The sequence below is a fragment of the Dermacentor silvarum genome, chromosome 11 (genome assembly GCF_013339745.2).
Source record: "Dermacentor silvarum isolate Dsil-2018 chromosome 11, BIME_Dsil_1.4, whole genome shotgun sequence".
Lineage (NCBI taxonomy): Eukaryota > Metazoa > Arthropoda > Arachnida > Ixodida > Ixodidae > Dermacentor > Dermacentor silvarum.
Window position 1 is genome coordinate 81,869,657 of NC_051164.1, and position 17,800 is coordinate 81,887,456.

Here is a 17,800-nt window from a genome sequence, read left to right on the forward strand (position 1 = left end):
GCTGTGGAATTAACGGGAAATACCGTTTCCAAAATGCAACATCTTGTGCCGCCTTAAAATGAATTTACAGTGGTCTGTATACTTTTGCATGAATGTGCTCAATGAGCGCTAAAATGCGAGAAACCGCGTGCACGCGTGGCGTCAAGCATTGAGAGTTTGAGGCGCACACGTGACGTCACGCTCCATATTACCAGTGCGGGAATTTTAGAAATAGTTCGAGACGCTGATTGTCCGTCGAATAACGGAATAACGTTTTCATATCTCGTTGCTTTGCTCCATCTTGGGTTAAGGAAAGTGACCTCTCGAATGATGTCATATGTTAACTTCTTATATTGTCACGCGGTATTGCGCTCAACTGTTCGGCATGACGTGGCGGGGTGGATAACGGGGTACAAAACGCTCCAGTACCGTATATATCCACGCTTTCGTAGTTCTTTAATTACTGTGTTCTGTTATTGTGTTCACCATATCTGTCTGTCTGGCCAGTCTATCTGTATATCTGTCCGTCTCTTTGGTCGGTCTGCCTTTCCTTCATTCCTTCCTTCCTTTCTTCCTTCCTTCCGGAAGGAAGGAAGGAAGGAAGGAAGGGCGATACACTAAAATGAAAGACCGTGCAATCCTTTTAACCCGCAGAAGTCGTTGGCTGTCGGCGTTCTCGACGTCTCCTCCTCTTGTGGTCGGCCTGCCGTCGTACGCAGACAGCGTCGAGCGCCTGGACGCGTTCTACGCGTCGTTCCCGACGCCTCGCGGGTCGTTCTTCGAAGACTGGCTCTCCGCAGCGAAGGCCTGGCGGCAGCGCATTTCGCCCAACGACTCGCACTTTGACCCGCTCGATGGTGACGTCGAGGTGGCCGCCGACGGCACGCTGCTCATTCCCGCGGCCCTGCTCACGGTTCCTTTCTACTCGTCGGACGGGACTGCGGCGGCCAACCTTGGGGGACTCGGCCACCTCATCGCAAGGCGCCTCGTCATCAGGTGTGAGCGAACGTGTTGGGCTGCGTATGTCTCTAGCTGTGTCCACGGCTATGTCTACATATGTGTATGTCTGCGTAAGTCTTGCGTCTTTTCAGACTTACCGAGCCTGCTCTCTTGGCGGAGCGACAGTTTTGCTATGGCAGAAGCGTAGTTTGCTAATACACACAGACGTGCGCAGGGATCTTCATTATCAAAAGATGTTGTTTCCCGTAATGTTTACAAATTTGCGGTCACGATTCGGGGGAAAACCCGCTCGTTGGCAACATGACTGGCCCAATGAAAGTCCCATATGGAGCAGCAAACAGCGGGCAAAACACACATTCAACAAATAACAATAATAATTAAGAAAATAATCAACTAAGCAGAGGTATCAAACCTAATTATGAAGTTTTAGGCTAGTATTTTTACTGCGGGTATGAAAAGATCATAAGCGAAAATCGGCAACGACAGCTTGCCTCAAAATTTAATAGGACTGCAACATTTCAGAACGTTATACAATCAAAACACGACAGTGCATGGTTATAGTGTAAACAACGAAATATAAAAAAATGCATAGATACATAAATAGAATATAAGAAAGAAAATGCGGCATCGCTTTGTAGTAAGCACACTGGAAACACTTGGAGGTGAAATTATAATGAGCTGTAGTACCTATGTTTTGCAGATGAACAATTAACATCTTAACTTAGCATGAACAATTAACATCTTAACTTAATTAACTTAGCGGCTGTGGTGTTGCGCTGCTAAGCACGAGGTCGCGGGATCGAATCCAGTCCGCAGCGGCCGCAATTTGATGAGGGCGAACTACAAGGACGCCCCTGTCCCGTGCATCGGAGGCACGTTAAAGATCCCCTGGTGGTCAAAATTAATCAGAAGTCCCCCACTACGGCGGGCCTCATAATCAAGTCGTGGTTCTGGCATGTGAAATCCCAGAATTCAGTGTGGAGAGGCTATTAAGCAAAGCCGGGAGAGTGAAGCGAAGCATACGAGTGTCATAATTTGCTCTTACGTTTGGTACTTGCCATTGTTCTGGAAGTATTATGCTTTAATTTACAAAGTGTCGATTTAAAGATGCTTTAGTTCGTGAATTTACTATGTCGTTTTTATTTCTTTTTGGTGATCCACTAGGCACTAATGGAAAAGGTGCTGTACTTTAAGTATACCCAGCGTTATAAAGTTCTAGCGGGGAAGTCGTATGACTTTTTTGCAAATTATTAGTACATTTTCTTTTCTGGAGTCGGATAATAAATTAATGTTCGTAAATGAACAACTTTATTTTCTCTGAAGGGACACCAAAGCAAAACACTAGTTCAGTTTAGACTGATAAAGCATTCACTGAAAAACTCCGTTGTTGTTAATTTCGATATAATAGGTTGATAATTAGAATAAAAAATGAAGGTCAAAGTTTCGGTTTCTGAACTTCGCGCCGTTACCGGAATCCCGGATCAGCGTGACGTCAAAGATTTCGAAGTATTTTTTTTTTTTCGTATTTGGGCCGCGTTCGCTCAGTAATGCTTCCTTGCCATATTTAGTCTTTGATCCTTTATAGTCGACCTTTACTGCAAGGGAATCAACTAGGCCTTAGCAGACTCTGTCAGAATCCATGACGTCCCGGTGTGCTGGTGCGCTAACTTGACGGCGGTGTCGCCACCCGTCTCTCATTAAACCGGCCATATGTCTGAAGCAGTATCTATTGATCGTGTTTATGAGGGGGTGTCATCTAGCGTATAGATGTTGGAATCTGCGCCCAAAACTATTGTGTTTTTCAGCGAACACTTTCAAAATGTTTGAAAGGCTGCCTGTGGCAGATAACACAATTCTAGTGCATGAGCTGGTCTCTACTCGAAGAGGCGGACATTACTTGCACAATAAATTGAAACGCATACTCGACTAATCAACAAAAATTCGCTAGTTAAGTTTTTAACTAAATACCCCATGGTTCATATTCCAATTTACAAATTATAGCCGTGGAATCTGCAAGGCGCATCCACTTGGAACGAATTCTCAGGATGACACCGGTTGCGAGATATTAATTACCGAACTTTGCGGATAAATGCAATGCCGCTCCATTTACTTTCTTGATTGATGATGATTGATTAGTGTGGTTTATTGGCACAAGTCCAAGATGTGGCCAAAGAGCGCCAAGGCAATGATCAGTGGTACATGAATAGCGAATTACGAGGTGGGGGCAAAACATTAGATGTGGCATGGCTGTAAAGGGGCCTAAAAATAGTCGCTGTAAAGTGCGTAAAATCTACAGGTAATAATATTGTGGCAATGACTAATGAGGTATACTATGGACGTCAAAAATACATTGCGAAAGAATGATACTATATACAAATATGGCAGATGCAAGGATTGGCAAGAAGCACTAGTGCCTCACCTGAGCCCTTGAAAGAGTTACTTTCTTAACAAAACGTCGTTTTATGCATTGAATCACAATGGATGGACCACATCCATGTCATCAATCAGGTAATCAAGAAATCTGCGGAGTACAATAAACCTCTATATATGGCTTTCATAGATTATGAAAATGCATTTGATTCAGAAGAGATACCAGCAACCATAGAGGCATCGCGTAATCAGTGAGTACGGGAGGCATGGGTGAATGTTTTGGGAAATATCTACAAAGATTCCACAGCTTCATTTCTTCTCTACAAGAAAACTAGAAAGTTACCTATCAAGAAAAGGGTCAGGCAAGGAGACACAATCTCTCCAATGCTATTCACTGCATGTTTGGCAGATGTATTCAAGTTCTTAAACTGGGAAGGCTTAGGAGTGAGGATCAACGGCGAATATCTCCGCAACCTTCGGTTTGCAGATGACATTGTCTTTTTGAGCAACAATGGGGGCGAATTGCAGCAAATTATTGAGGACCTAAACGGAGAAAGTGTAAGAGTGGGGTTGAAGATTAATATGCAGAAGACAAAGGTAATGTTCAGTAGCCTGGCAAGGGAACAAGAATTCAGGATCACCAGTGAGCCTCTAGAGTCTCTGAAGGAGTACGTTTATCTAGGTCAATTACTCACAGGGGACCTGATCATGAGGAAGAAATTTATAGAAGAATAAAATTAGATTGGAGTGCATACGGCAGGTATTGCCAAATCATCACTGGGAGCTTACCATTGTCGCTTAAAAGAAAAGTGTACAGTCATTGCATTCTACCGGTGCTGTGGGGCAGAAACTTGGAGGTTAACAAATAAGTTCGAGAACAAGTTAAGGACCGCACAAAGAGCGATGGAATGAAAAATGCTAGGCCTAACGTTTTAAGAGACAGGAAGAGAGCGATGTGGAAGGAGCGATGCAAACGGGGATAGCCGATATTCTATAATTGACATTAGGAGTGTAGCGCCCACCGACGATGCAACGCGGGGCGCTCTGCTTGGTGCTCTTAGCTGTCAAGTAAATAAAAATTGGCCACATATCTGCTTGCTTCGCTGCCAATGACGTTGAAAGACGATCGTCTTCTGCGCCCCTGATACGTAACACCCTCGCTTTTCCCCCTACTAAGTGGTTCATTTGGAAAGGAAGGGGTTGGCGCTATCTTCTGCAGCCCTTGAGGGAGCACGGCTCAGCGCCACTTTTCCCCCTCCCATCCCTCCCGCTCTTCGCCTTCCCTCTCACTCCTCCCATAATGGATGCAATAGAGGTTTTGCTGAATTCAATTCAAATTTGATGATGATGATGATGATTTATTGGCATCCCCTTTGAAACGGGGTGGCGACAAATAGTCACCTAGCCTGCTTGATTTAATCAGGTATACTACACATGTTCTTTATCTCGCATTTTTGTATACCTTTTTCAAAAATTTAGCTTGTACCGCTGCCTATGATTTTAAGAGATCAGGTCGTATCGATCTTTTCCCTGCTTTTTTTCCACCAGTACTCTAATCGTCTCTTGCTGATCTCTACGGCTGATCTGTTTATGTTTCCTTCCACTTTAAACCCAAGCGCTTCTGGGAGTTGCACGTTACCTACGGTTCTCGCTGGGTGGATCCCGTCGCATTCCATTAGGATGTGCTGAGTGGTCTCTGGATCTTTACTGCAGCATACACATGTCTCATCTAGTTCCGAATATTTGTTCCGATATGTTTTCGTCCTTAGGCAACCGGCTCGAGCCTCAAATAGCAAGGCACTGCCCTTTGTGTTATCGTACAGATTTTCCCTTCTATTTCCCGCCCTGCTCTCGCGCCATCTGTTGGGACCTTTTATTACTGTTGGCTATAGCCGGCTACAGAGCCGCGGCTTCAGTCGGCTTGTTTTTAACGCGTAGCGTCTCTTCGACGCCATTTCTAACGCGTTGATTTTTCACTTACTAATGTAGAAACCAGTCCAATGTGTATTCTTAATTAAATGAACGCTGCGGATCACGGTTATGTACATATATTTTGCCTCAGATGGGCCTGAGGTTTCCTTTGCGCTGTATGATGTTGACTAGTATGAGCCCGGGTGACCAGTGCTAGTAGCTTGGTTGGTTTTGGCCGGGCGGTTGAATCGAGTGACAGACAGACAGACAAAATTTTTTGCGTGTAGGTAGCCCAAGAACGACTACCTTCTTTAAAAGTGAAAAAGCGCAGCGCGTGCTCGAGGCGCAAGCTCGGAACGCGCAGTGTTGTTCTAGGAGCTTCAGACGCTGGTCGTCGCAGCCTCTGCTCTGTCATTCGGCTCGGCACGCCGCCTTCGCCTTTCTGAGTAGGAACGACGGCACGGCTCGTTCGCCGCCGTCACGTCCTCCTACAGGAGAAGAAAAAATGGAGCTGGGCAGGCCATGAAATGCGTAGGATGGATAACCGGGGGACCATTAGAGTTACAGAATGGGTGCGAAGGGAAGGGTAGCACAGTGAAAACTAGATGGGGTGATGAAGTTAGGAAATTTGCAGGCGCAAGTTTGAATCAGATAGAGGAAGACAAGGGTAACTGGAGATCGCAAAGAGAGGCCTTCGTCCTGCAGTGAACATAGATATAGGCTGATGATGATGATCTCTATCTCTGCCACTTGACCGGCTTGCTACACTTCACCATTCACTTGTTTTTCAACTTTGACACTCCCAATGCCAACGCATTAAAAGGTAAATGCAACCAATGGAAAGCACTCCAGCGGACGTGGAACAACGTGTTCGCACTACACACCGTGCAGATATTTCGTGGCTGGTGCCGCCAGCGTCCCCGCCGAGTGTCGTCCTCCGCCGGGCTCGCCGACCGCCGGCGTGTTCGAGAACCTCCTGGCCTACGAGTGCGTCGTCGGGTCGGCGTTCGATGCGAGTAACGCGAGCAGAGATCCGCGGCTGCCCCGACTCCCGTCTCTGAGCCCAGCCAGGATGGTCTACACGGCGGGCTGCCTCAAGGTACATCTACGCCTTGCCAACTCAGAGCGCGCGCTGCTTTGCCGTGCATTCTGCGTGGCGTCATCTGGGCGACCGCTTTTTTTGCCTCCCCAAATCCCGCACCCGTGGCCAGCAGCCCCGTATTTGAAGCATAAAATGGTGCGCTAAACAGAAAACACTCTTGCGTGTCGAAACACCAGTGCCGATGCGTCATTAGGATGCAATAAATTTCAAACTTCCTGTTTTGGTATCTGGGTCGGTGTGACCCAGTAAACGTTCTCGAAACTTGCTATGCTCAATCTTCGGACTTTTTTTATAATGCAACGTTTTCCATACTTAACGATAAAAACTTGACTAGGCTCCAGCAGACATCATCGGAATTCATGACGTCACGGCGAGCAGGTGCGGGAAATTAACGGCGGCGGCTCCACCATTCTTCCTTTCTTGCGTCTTTTCTGGCGTATTAAGCCTTCGCGTGACATTAAGAGCGGCGTCCTTTTAAAGTTATTTTGTAAGGGTGATTTGTTAATACAGCTAAAATAATGTTTCTCTTTAGCGTGCCTTTGCACTCTGAGCCTCATACTTTCAGTTCCTTATCTTATATTTGGCCAGGATGGCTCATTCTCCAAAACGAAGGCGGCGGTGAAATGAGTTTACAGGAAGGAAAAAAAAAACGAATGTCTCTAAAAAGGATCGAGAGGAAAAGAGGTAGGAATTGGCAATCACCAACAAATATACATGACATTCGATTGAGTCTCAACTGAAAGTATATAGAATGCAAATAAGACTCGATAGAAATTCAACAGATTTTTAATAACGACTTTCTGTAATGGATGGGGGCGACACAGACCTTTGCTTACGGGGTGATCCGCCCGTCCAGTGTCAATGTTGTCGCTGCGTACTTCGGGCAGCTATAGTACCTATTTCGGGCAAACTGCACCTATTTGTATGCAACTTGAACGATGCTGACGCTCGGAACTACATGCCAGTGTGCCCTTTACGGTGCCTTAGCACTCCCCATGACTTCTCGTACACTGCAATTAGATTGGGGGGCATAGTAGAAAAGGAAGCCACGGAAATCTTTCATGTATTCATTTCCGTGAATGAGGTATATTTATTCTGGCGCTTTCACTTCTCATGAATGGTGTGAGCTCTAGCGGCCGAAAATAGAGCAACAGGAAGGATGTATAGATTAAAACTATCGTGACGTCTGCCATGCCAGCTTTCTGCAACAAAGTCACATTCTAGTCACATTATGACGACCCTTCGCGAGTGCGCCGTGCGTAACTATGCACTTTTTCCGTGGACGCAAAGTTTTAGAAATAGCGGTCGGAAAGCAGGAGTACCGTGCTCTTTTATGCAGGCATGCCGAAAAAAAAAAATTAGAGCAGCATGCAGCGCGCTGTGCAACTTTACCCAAATTTTTTACGAAGAGTATTGTTATGTTGACGTCACTCATAAGTTCGCTCAGGGACTCACAACTGATTTTTGTCAGTTCGCTTTACGTCATGCATTACAAACTACGAAGTTGTTCGCGTAACCTGATTGTGAAATATCTACCGGATGTCTTTTTGTATATTCGGTCTAAGCACCGTTTACGAGTATGCATCGATGTTGTATTATTCAATAAACATCTTGCGTATATGTAGTGCAAAAATCTACCCGGATGCAAATGGCAGACTCCCTGTTCTTCTCTCCTTCTGGTTCTCAATACCGGCTGCGTATTGACGCCTGCGCCTCTTCAACCCAATCTCTTGTCAAATGTCTAGGTTTCCTTAGGTTAGTCAAATTTTTTTCAGCTCCTTTGGCACGTTAGTCTTTATTTTTGTGATTAGAGAAGTGCTCCGATTATGGAGGTAGTACATAATGATGTGCTTCAGACGCATAACGCTTCTCCAGCCAAAACTCCCTATTGCCACTGAATGCAGCGTTCACACCGGCGAGTCGCGAATGTCGCGCGACGATCGACCCATCACAACCAGGCGTCCAGGGAACGAATAACGGGAGCCGATATTAGCATCGGCAGCGACAACCTGCCGATTGGAGGCGTTCACGTCCGCTTCCCACTGTCACCGCCACATCATGTAACCGTCCGCGTGTTCCGACGTCCTGCTCCTGCACCGCTGATTGGTCGCGGAGCTGAAAGTTTGAGCAGCAAGCTGCTCACCCATAAACAGTTGCCTTGCGACCAAAGCGACCCTTTGCGACCAACTTGGTAGCGCGACCTTCGCGACTCCTTCGTGTAGAGTACTGGAATAATAGGTGATGTCCAAATCCACACCCCAGCGACGCCCTTCTCTGGATGGCAAAACCAGATCTTGGAGGCTATGCTTTTAATGCGCCGGAAGCCGTCCCAGACTCTATGTTTTAGGCGTCACCTATTCTAGAACACTATATCACTGTTGTGAATTCTCGACTAGTCCGACTAACGTACTCAATAACTGCGCGGCCACTTTTCTCCAGGACTGCGCCGTGCGGAATGGCGGACCTGCAAGCTGTCGCGCCCCCATGCGGTTACTCGGGGCTTTCGACGAGGCCTTCTCGTGCGCGTCGGCGCAACCGCTGTGTTCACTTTCCTGAGCCTTCGGGTGGCGCTCGCGGTGTCTGAAGGGCGCGATGACGTCGACGGCGCTGCGAGCGATCGAACGACGACATTTTTCGGGATATACGTGACTGTATACTACCTGTTGAGACGGTCGGTACCACGTGCTACAGCCGCGTGGGAACATCGTGTCCCTCTAAGACCCATCGCCTTGCCGACGGCTTTTCGAGCAATAGAACGTGATCTCGAAGACCGTGCTTTTTCATACTGCGGGCGCCGGAAGCGACCACTTCCGACCGCCATAACTTGGATGCCAACCATTTCTCATTGGCAACTTCACCTATATGCAATTTTTGCGAAATAAAAAAATGCAACGTCTTAGCCTTACAGTATACAGTAATGCGGCTAGAAAAAAATCCACGCTATATAAACGAACGAATAATGCACATGTTGGCGGGCATTTATGGCTGGGTAGGCGTCGGATAGCCTTCACAACCGTGATTGAGGCCATTTATCATCCAATGTGCACGGATGTTCACAAGCAGGCGTACAAGCTTCAGCTGAGGCGCCAGCCAAGCTTGCGTGCAAGGAGATCTGTGCTCAATGTTCTGTGCGTGCTAGTGTGTAAATTTCAATGTAGTTTCAACCATTACTTTAAGCAGCAGCTTATAAAAGGCCAGAATGGCAAAAAAACGTCTGCGTATGAATTACAGGGAACAGAATATACGACTCCCTGTGCTATTATTATTATTATTATTATTATTATTATTATTATTATTATTATTATTATTATTATTATTATTATTATTATTATTATTATTATTATTGTTGTTGTTGTTGTTGTTGTCACAGCGACAAATCGCGTACTTTTTTTTCACATTCAAATAACTCAGAGCTGTTAATTTTTTACGATAACCAGGTTTCAGTAAGCAGAACTACATCGGCGGATGACGCGTTGAAGACTGATGACAGTGCTTCACGTTTATTGACAATGCTTCTAATATTGGTAAATAGGAAAGGTACATCACGGTGAGTAGCGGGGCTTTCAGTTAGGATAACTGATTGTCAGAAGCCGGCGTCGATGCAGGTGACGCATCTGTCAAAACGGAAGCACTATTACCAGATTGAAGGACGCAAACACGGTCGGTAGCTGAACAATAAACGTAGCACTTTTTCCCGATGTAGAGCTTACTATACCGGATTGAAAATTGCTTTCCAAAAGATTTGCCGTAATCAAGCAACTTTTTCCTGATAGCTCTTGTCGCTCTGCAAAAGTCTTCGGTCACATCCACTCCAGATTTCTTTAGATTACGTTTTACCGCTAGGATACTATCCCGAAGTTTGAGTGAAATAAATTTAACAATAATAGGTCCAACTCTTCTGAAAAGAGTGCTGAAGAGGTATGGCTTGTTGATGAAAATGGCGATGTTGTCTCGAACACTGCTGATGCCTTTGCGGAACAGAACATTTCTGTGCTGTATATGGTGTAAAAGATGTTTCTACTTCAAATAACCTTCTTTGTCACTCTGGTACCGGTTTGTACGCTATCAGTCAATGAAGACCTTGTTTTGAAGTGCATAAAGCGCCCCAAACCTTCACTTTCTTGTGGCACTGATGGTATCCCTTAATCCGCAGTGCTTGAGACGCCTGGAAACACACTTGTACCCGTTCTCACAAGCATCTTCAATCTTTCCGTAAAAACTAGTACGTTTCTTCGCGCTTCGAAGGTAGCAGGGGTACAGTGCCCGTACACGAATCGGGCGCTAGGAGTGCAAAATTATTTGAATCTGTATTGCATTCCCTGCTCTCTGTTGGTGCTCAGAATATTTTCATAGATGAGCAGCGTGGATTTCTATGAGGGCGCGCCACAGCAACAAACTAGGTCACATTTATGACCCATGCTTCTGGTGTTGTTCAGTGGCGATCAAAAGTTTGGGGACCACGGCACCAGCAAAAAATTAAAATATATTCAAGTGCAGCTCCGCGGCTTGGAATGGGTTGAATACATTGTATTGACCAAAAATGCGCGCGTACGCTTGCGCACTTGATTTCAGCCGGAATGCCCAGGATGCGAAACAAAAATTAAAGATCTCGGCACCTTTTCTCCCCAAACTTTTGATCGCGACTGTACGTAGGGGCCAATTAGGCGCCTTTTACTTTGACTGTACTTGTAAAGATCAGAGGGCGTGTCAAAGGTGGCTTACATTTTGGTTTCTTCGGCAAGCGGGACCCACCGAAAACCTTTGCATAATTCAGTACGCGATAAATGACTGCAGTCACAGGTCTCATCAATAACAGTGTCAATTTGCGGCATTGGAAAAGGAAGAAGTTCGGCTCGGTGGTTGAGAGCTCTGTAGCCAGTATTTGTAAGACCCATCTTCCTTTGGCTCGGTGGTTAATTTTAGGTAACGCCAATTGTGATACGAACAGCATAATTATGTCAGCGGCTCAAGCTCTTGCGGAGTTGCCCTTGGAACTCTATTTTAAGCCGGTTTCTTGGTCTCTAGACATTGTGTAAGGTACCCCTACAGATAAATCTTGTCACTAAAATCGAAGGGCACCTTGTGCCATTTCACCGCTTCGGAACAGCTTTCCTCGCAAAAGGGTTACTACATTGTGATGCCGTCTAAGCACTTGACAATTCGTAGGTTTCCGTCTATCTACTGAAACTTGCGTTTAGATATTCCTTCTTATTCCAAGATTGTCCTGTTTACGAAGAAGGAATATGCCATAAAAAATGGAACAGCTCAGAAGCAAGTGTTACAAGCTTCTGGAACTGGCAAATCTTCTGGCAGTGCACTATTTGTTATATCGTCTTCAGCCCTCCAGTTCCCTGTTTATGCCTAACATTTGAAGCGGTTAGTGTACTTTGCCGACTAGGCGGGTACATTGCCGTAATGTTGCCTTAACTTGTTCACTAGGATTTCCAAATTTTGAATCTGACCTGCAAACTGTATCGGAAGGTGAACTTGTTTATATCGGGACTGATCGACGCAAGATTCTACAGACTAAAAAAAAAAAGACATGTTTTTACTCGAAAGTGATTATACCCATTGAGGAGAAATCAGCAGAGCTAGTACGTTGTAGAACGCGAACGTAGACGGATCGATTTAATATCCACAGAAGGCTCCCGCGAACATGACGCATACGTATGCTTTCTGCACAATTTGTTCTTAGGTATAAATATTAATCACTTTAATAATTAATGGAATTTTTTGTTTCTGCATTCTTGGAGTGATTCGTTTCGCGAGCCAAGAGCGTGCCCTCCGGACAGTCAGCAGCTAATCAGTGGCTTCAGCTGGGACTTAGCAGCGACTTGAGCAGCGGCTTGAGCTTCAATCTTGTCATTCACCCGCTTGCGGAGTTCCTGAAGCCTCGTGAACAGTGGCTCGTACTGGTACGTGGTTGCAGTCATAAGGCCCAGGAACTGAGCCCATGACGTGCCGGTATTGCTCTGGATCAGGGATTGAACCTTCTGCTCGTACTTGTCGTACGACTCGGCGAACGTCTTCAGGATGACCTCCGCCAGGTCTCGCGGGCAGGGAGGGTCGTTCTTAAGGGAGGCTTCAACTGCGTCGCAGATGGCCACCCTGAGGGTATCGTGTTGCACTCTGTCGTTGTACTGCTTGGACGCTACGGACAATGGCAGTAGTTCGGCACCTGGCTCGTTGTAGAAAGGCTCCTCGTTGAGCAGCGACTGTATGGAGACCAGGACGCTGCCTATGCCCTGTGCTGGGCTCCAGGCTGGCCCGGGAAAGGTGCCGAGGATGCTGAGACACACCTGTAAGGATTGTTGCCTATTGTCAAAACCCTTTTTGAGACTCATATTCGAGACCGACTTGAGAGGGAAAGCACAAACGCCATGTATAGGCCGTATAAGAGTAGCAAATATAAGCGAGGAAGTAATCGTGAGCAATGCAAGTCTCCCAATCAGTTGGTAAACTGTCGCAAAACTGTGAATGACGAAACGGACATTTTATTGGGCGACGCTGTGCCCACAAAAGCAATTTGCACTCGAAGCACAACGATAGCGCAGTGTTGCCAGGTTTGACTATATATAGCCAAATTGGGCTACAGAAATTTCACATATTGTCAGAACACGCACGCACACACATATGTAAAATACGTCATTGCGCTCACACACACACACACACACACACGCACGCACACACATCAAGACCGTTATGAAGAATAAAATTTGCCGCGTTCGTGAATTAAAGTACAAAGTGGATGACAGATCTAATTATGTAAAATTTAAAGTACTGACATATCAAGAAATAGTCTTTGTAACTCAAGACAACCACGAACATTGTACCACTGGACTCATTTTTCTGAGGTCGATCACTCTATTTTATAAAACTTGGTTCAAGTGATTTGAAATACGCAGTATATCTTTCTGTATCACTTGAAAAACCTTCGGCAAAACGAACAAGAAAACTGTGGCTCCAATCCACGCTGTGAAGGTGGTTGGACAGCGCAGCTGTAAACGACACCCACAACGATTACCCATTGTGAAGTCACTTGAATTCACACCCGTGGCTCTACAAAGAGTGAAACCAGAGACAAGGGAAATGTACTTAACCACACCCTTTATTACTTCACGACTTTATATTCACGCTGTTCTTCTGGCGTGTTTACTTTCCGTGGTTTACCCATGGTAGCCTGGAATGAACTGAATGAGTTTCTAGACCGTGACGACGCAACTACGTGATTTCTATGCGGTTGAGTACTTTTCCACTCGAAGTAGCTTACGCAACCGCAATATTTACCGGGAAACGCACGCGGGAGAAGAAACGCTGTAGACGACACCCACAACGATTACCCATTGCGACGTCACTTGAATTCACACAAGTAGCTCTACAAAAAGTGAAACCAGAGACACTGGTTTCACGAGGGTTTTGAATGACGTCATCCCCTTTCGAAGCAGCTGCAAACGTAATCTTTACCGTAACGCGTCGGAGGGCGTTTCAATTGTCCACACGCGCCTTATCATCCGTCATGAAAACGAGTACTGCGCTGTATGCTGTATGTCTGATTTCAAAGGAGATATGCTGTTTGTATTGAATTTTTAGCCTGCCGTTTTTTCGCTTACGCCAATGACACGAACATTTCATTTCCTTGGCTGGTAGGGGTATAAAGCTTCGCTGTAAAAAATAGAGAAGGGCGAGATTCAACGGGGGCCGAAGCCACGATTCGGGGCTAACGTTACAGGGGACTCTGATCTGTGCAAGTTCTGTCAGCCATTTCTGGCATCGGGTCAAGCGCACACGTACCATGCCGTTGGCGTAGAGGTTCGGGTTGAAGCGCACTCTACCAGCGTCCGTGGTCATCAGGCGCACTCGAGGTGGCTGAATCGGGTAGTTTGGGGGACACTTGAGAAAGAAGTGGAAGAATCCGCCTTCGTACGGCGTGCCGTCCGGTCCCACCACGAGAGCGTGGATCCTGGTGAGGTCGCTCTCCTCGGGCGAGATGTGAATTCCGGGCAGCGGGTCGGCCTTGATGTCGGCTATCTCCCGCGTCACTCTCAAAAGACACGCGGGCGTCGGGACCTCGTTCACGAAGTCCATCGGGTCCCAGGAACGCTGAAGCTTGCCGTCCTTGCCTAGCCCGCCGCTTGCGGTGGAATTAGCCATTATTTGTTTGGCTACTCGGGCAGCGATCCGCTGCACACGGCTCGAGTAATTGCGATGTTCGGGCGAATGACCCTGGCTATGGCGATGGGGATGCAATGGCTGCCATTTGAAACGGCTGATCACACGAGTGGATCGACCGGGCCCAAGGAGAGAGAGGGGAAAAAAACATTCCGACACTAACCCATTGTGCGATGCATTTCGGCGCTAATGCGATTAGAATTGAAACGTCGGTTTGAATTTGACTCTTCCAGTAATTCTTTCCTTTGGTGCTACCGTACTGGTTACAAACTCGGGAACGTTTGTGAAGCCCTCTATGTCCTTCTGCGCGAGACAAAAAGAACTGTATGCAAAAATTTTTCTAAATATCTATTGTGCTCGCAAAAATCTCTTTGTAATACTCAGATATTTGACAATTCTTATCTGAATCAGTAGGCACTTCAATGATAACAGCATCCCCGACTAGGACGCCCCAGAGCGGCAGTGACCAAGCGCTGCTAGCGTCACCTGGTGGCGTGCCTATTTCTACCGGTGTCGCCATCATTAAACGGGGATTGCACGAGGGGTTCTTGGACTTTCTCTTGGACACTTGTCCTTTCTTCCATGTCGTCGGCCGGCCTGCGGCGTGATCCCCCTTGTACTATGGCGGCGCCTCCGCCGCCGCCCGGGTCGCATAATTGGCGGCGAGGTGAAAAGGCCTTCTACTGCTGCGGGCAATACATCCGAACCTTGCCACTACTACTGCTTCGGACGCCAGGGACTTTGCTGCTACTGAGACGCATCCCTGTTGTACTTGTACTACGGATGCTGCGACGCGTCCAAGTTGCTGCCCATGCTGTCTATGAAGAACCTCCTGCTATATACTGCTGCGACGACATATATTACGGACCTCGGATACTACTATGGAAACGCGTCCCTACTTTCTGCGATCACTTCGGTCTCAGAACGGCTCAGACACTAGCCCGGCGCTAACCCTACTTCGAACGCTGCTGCTGCGACGCGTCCACTACGTCGACGGACCCCAGGTACAGTGTACCCTTCTAGTTCACTGTACCCCCCCCCCCCCCCCCCAGGTATGCCTCTGATGCATGGAGGAAGGAAACCCCAGGAGAGGCCCTGGCCAGCACGAACGTATTGGAGAAGGTGTGGCGGAAGTCACGTGCTGTTTTTCGCAAAGGATCACTGGGACGGGTACACCAAATGTCAACGTTGCTATGGCAACCGCGCTCCTGAAGCATTCGCTGCTGCTCTCGGTCTCTGAAAATGAGATAAGATTTTTCCGCCGGTGTATTTCCCGCAGCACCTTTTGTTCGCGAGAAAAGCTGACTTTGGAGTGTTGTGTGTAAGCTTGAAAGTGGGGTTTTGGGTCTGTGAGTGTGAGTGTCAACCAGCAACACATACACTCTAACAATCACGTCGCGGGTCTTCGTCGTCTTCTTCAACGTGCCACGAAAAAACACGAGCGCGTCTGCTTCACTAAAACTGCTACAGAAGTTTTGTAGGCTTTGTTTTGACGCGCGTCGGCAGCACACACTTCCGGCGGCTCGTAACGATGCAAGTTCAAAGTTCGCGCCCATCTGCTCCGGCGAGCTGCAGAACCCCTGATTGGAGGCGCACAGAGAGGTGGCACACCAACATGGCTGCACTTCCGGCTTCAAAAAAGTGATGTCAGGGCCTCTCTTGTTTTGTTTCCTTCCTTCATGCTCTGATGCAACGCTGCTGCTGTACCCGGGCTTGTCCTTCCTACTATTGCTTCGGACCATGGACGCTGAGCGCTACAGTGCATTTCATTGATGCTGTCGTGAACTTAGACACTGCCAAGACATAGACCGCTCGGACTACTTAAAGTCCCTAGATATTTTTTTTTTACTTTCTTTAAGTAGCGACAAGCTTTGAAGCACCGCCCTCTGTGAGCAACCGGAAGTCGGTCCCTAACTGGAAGTTGCTGCGCAAGAAACAAAGAGTGTCACTCGGTGCTCGTGTAACTAAAAAAGTTGTCGCAGTTTCACCTGAAAGGTGAAGCATCAATTGCGATAGCAAATTTGTAGAGAGATATACGGAGTAATGATATTAGCTTTATCAGCTGTATAAACTTGGACATGCAGCAGCACCGGCAACGCGCCGAACTGTTGTCGACGCCGTCGGCATTTTGCCCGCGTTCGCTCAAAATGCGTGCGGCGTTGGTGACTGTTGCCGGAGCCTCTGATATAAATAGGCACTTGGTGCCGCAGCTAAACGTCGCCTCCCTTCCCTCCCCCTTCCCCCCTCCCCCACGGCCTCTCGCGCATCGGAAGAAGGTGCGTTTGCTCTACATATATGGTGATTGTAAAGGAGGAAAGAGACGCCTACTTCTGCAGCCCTTAAGGAAGCACGGCGCAGAACGCGCGTTTGTTCTCCGCCGTGCGTTCACTCCCCGTGAAAGAGCGCGTCCCTCGCGCCCTTTCACTCGCACATACAGCGTTCGGCGGCGCGCGGCCACGATTTCATCTCCATTGACGTCATACGGAACCTCACGGCGACGGCGACGGCGACGGCGACGCCGACGGCAGAAATCTGCTTTTGAGTGTCCATATAATTGCTATCGCAATAAAACGGCGAGGGCCTAGATACAACACCCTTTTTCTTTTTTCAAGTGATTTGCACAAGAAACAACACCTGATATGTATGCCATGATCCGTCGCGTCCCCTAGGTTTTGGACTAACGAGGTTCAAATTTAGCACCTTCGTGAAAGAAATCCGTGGCATGTTCTATCGTCTTTCGATCAATTTCATAGCTTTCGTGCATTCCCATTATTTAACTAGGTTCATTTCTTCGGTTCTTTGTAGCTCAAAACGCGCTAGCAGCCTATATAAATCAGCGTCCATTTACAAGTGTCCCCATCCAGCGAGATATTGCGATATCAAATTGTTCTAATTACTGGGTTAAGACATGTTTAGCAGGTAGATAACGGCATGGGGATCAGTGAATGGTGTAAACTTGGTACTTTCTACGTGCGTGCGGTTGTACTACACTGCTTTTAGGACTACAAATGCCTCCTCCTATGTTGCTGGGCTATCGACCTCAGATGGATTCACTGTGTAGTATCCATCTACATGACGCTGTTCACGGTCAGGCGTTTCACGCTGTTTTTTAGGGGCGAAGCACCTTAGGGCCGAGCCTTGTCCCTCGTCGTCCGTTGTACGTCCGTAGGTCTGGTTTGCATGAAGGCCGCTAGGGGCGCTGCGGTGCACAAGGGCTATATAAGCGCTGTATATACTGTACACATGGACAGTGTATATATATATATATATATATATATATATATATATATATATATATATATATATATA

General features: G+C 47.1%; 2 protein-coding genes across 7 annotated transcripts in view; one reads left to right on the plus strand and one right to left on the minus strand.

Annotated features, from left to right (window-relative positions):
* Positions 1–17,800, plus strand: part of LOC119433329 (uncharacterized) — an 82,738-nt gene that overhangs the window by 12,698 nt on the left and 52,240 nt on the right. For 2 of the 6 annotated variants that reach the window (XR_007464240.1, XM_037700479.2), the window contains exons 6-7: positions 634–977; positions 6,112–6,319. Coding sequence is in view for 5 of the 6 variants with exons in the window: in XM_037700479.2 (XP_037556407.2) it covers positions 634–977; positions 6,112–6,281 (514 nt within the window). In the remaining variant the exon portion in view is untranslated. Of the gene's footprint in view, positions 1–633; positions 978–6,111; positions 6,320–8,761; positions 9,382–17,800 lie in introns of those variants that run through there. The other 4 variants (XM_049658549.1, XM_049658547.1, XM_049658548.1 and 1 more) reach the window with 3 other exon arrangements.
* The window catches only part of LOC119432704 (ubiquitin-conjugating enzyme E2 Z), a 42,219-nt gene continuing 36,439 nt past the window's right edge, over positions 12,021–17,800 (minus strand). The window contains exon 2 of the mRNA XM_049658551.1: positions 12,021–12,621. Coding sequence (XP_049514508.1) covers positions 12,115–12,621 — 507 coding nt within the window. The 3' untranslated portion in view covers positions 12,021–12,114. The remainder of the gene's footprint in view (positions 12,622–17,800) is intronic.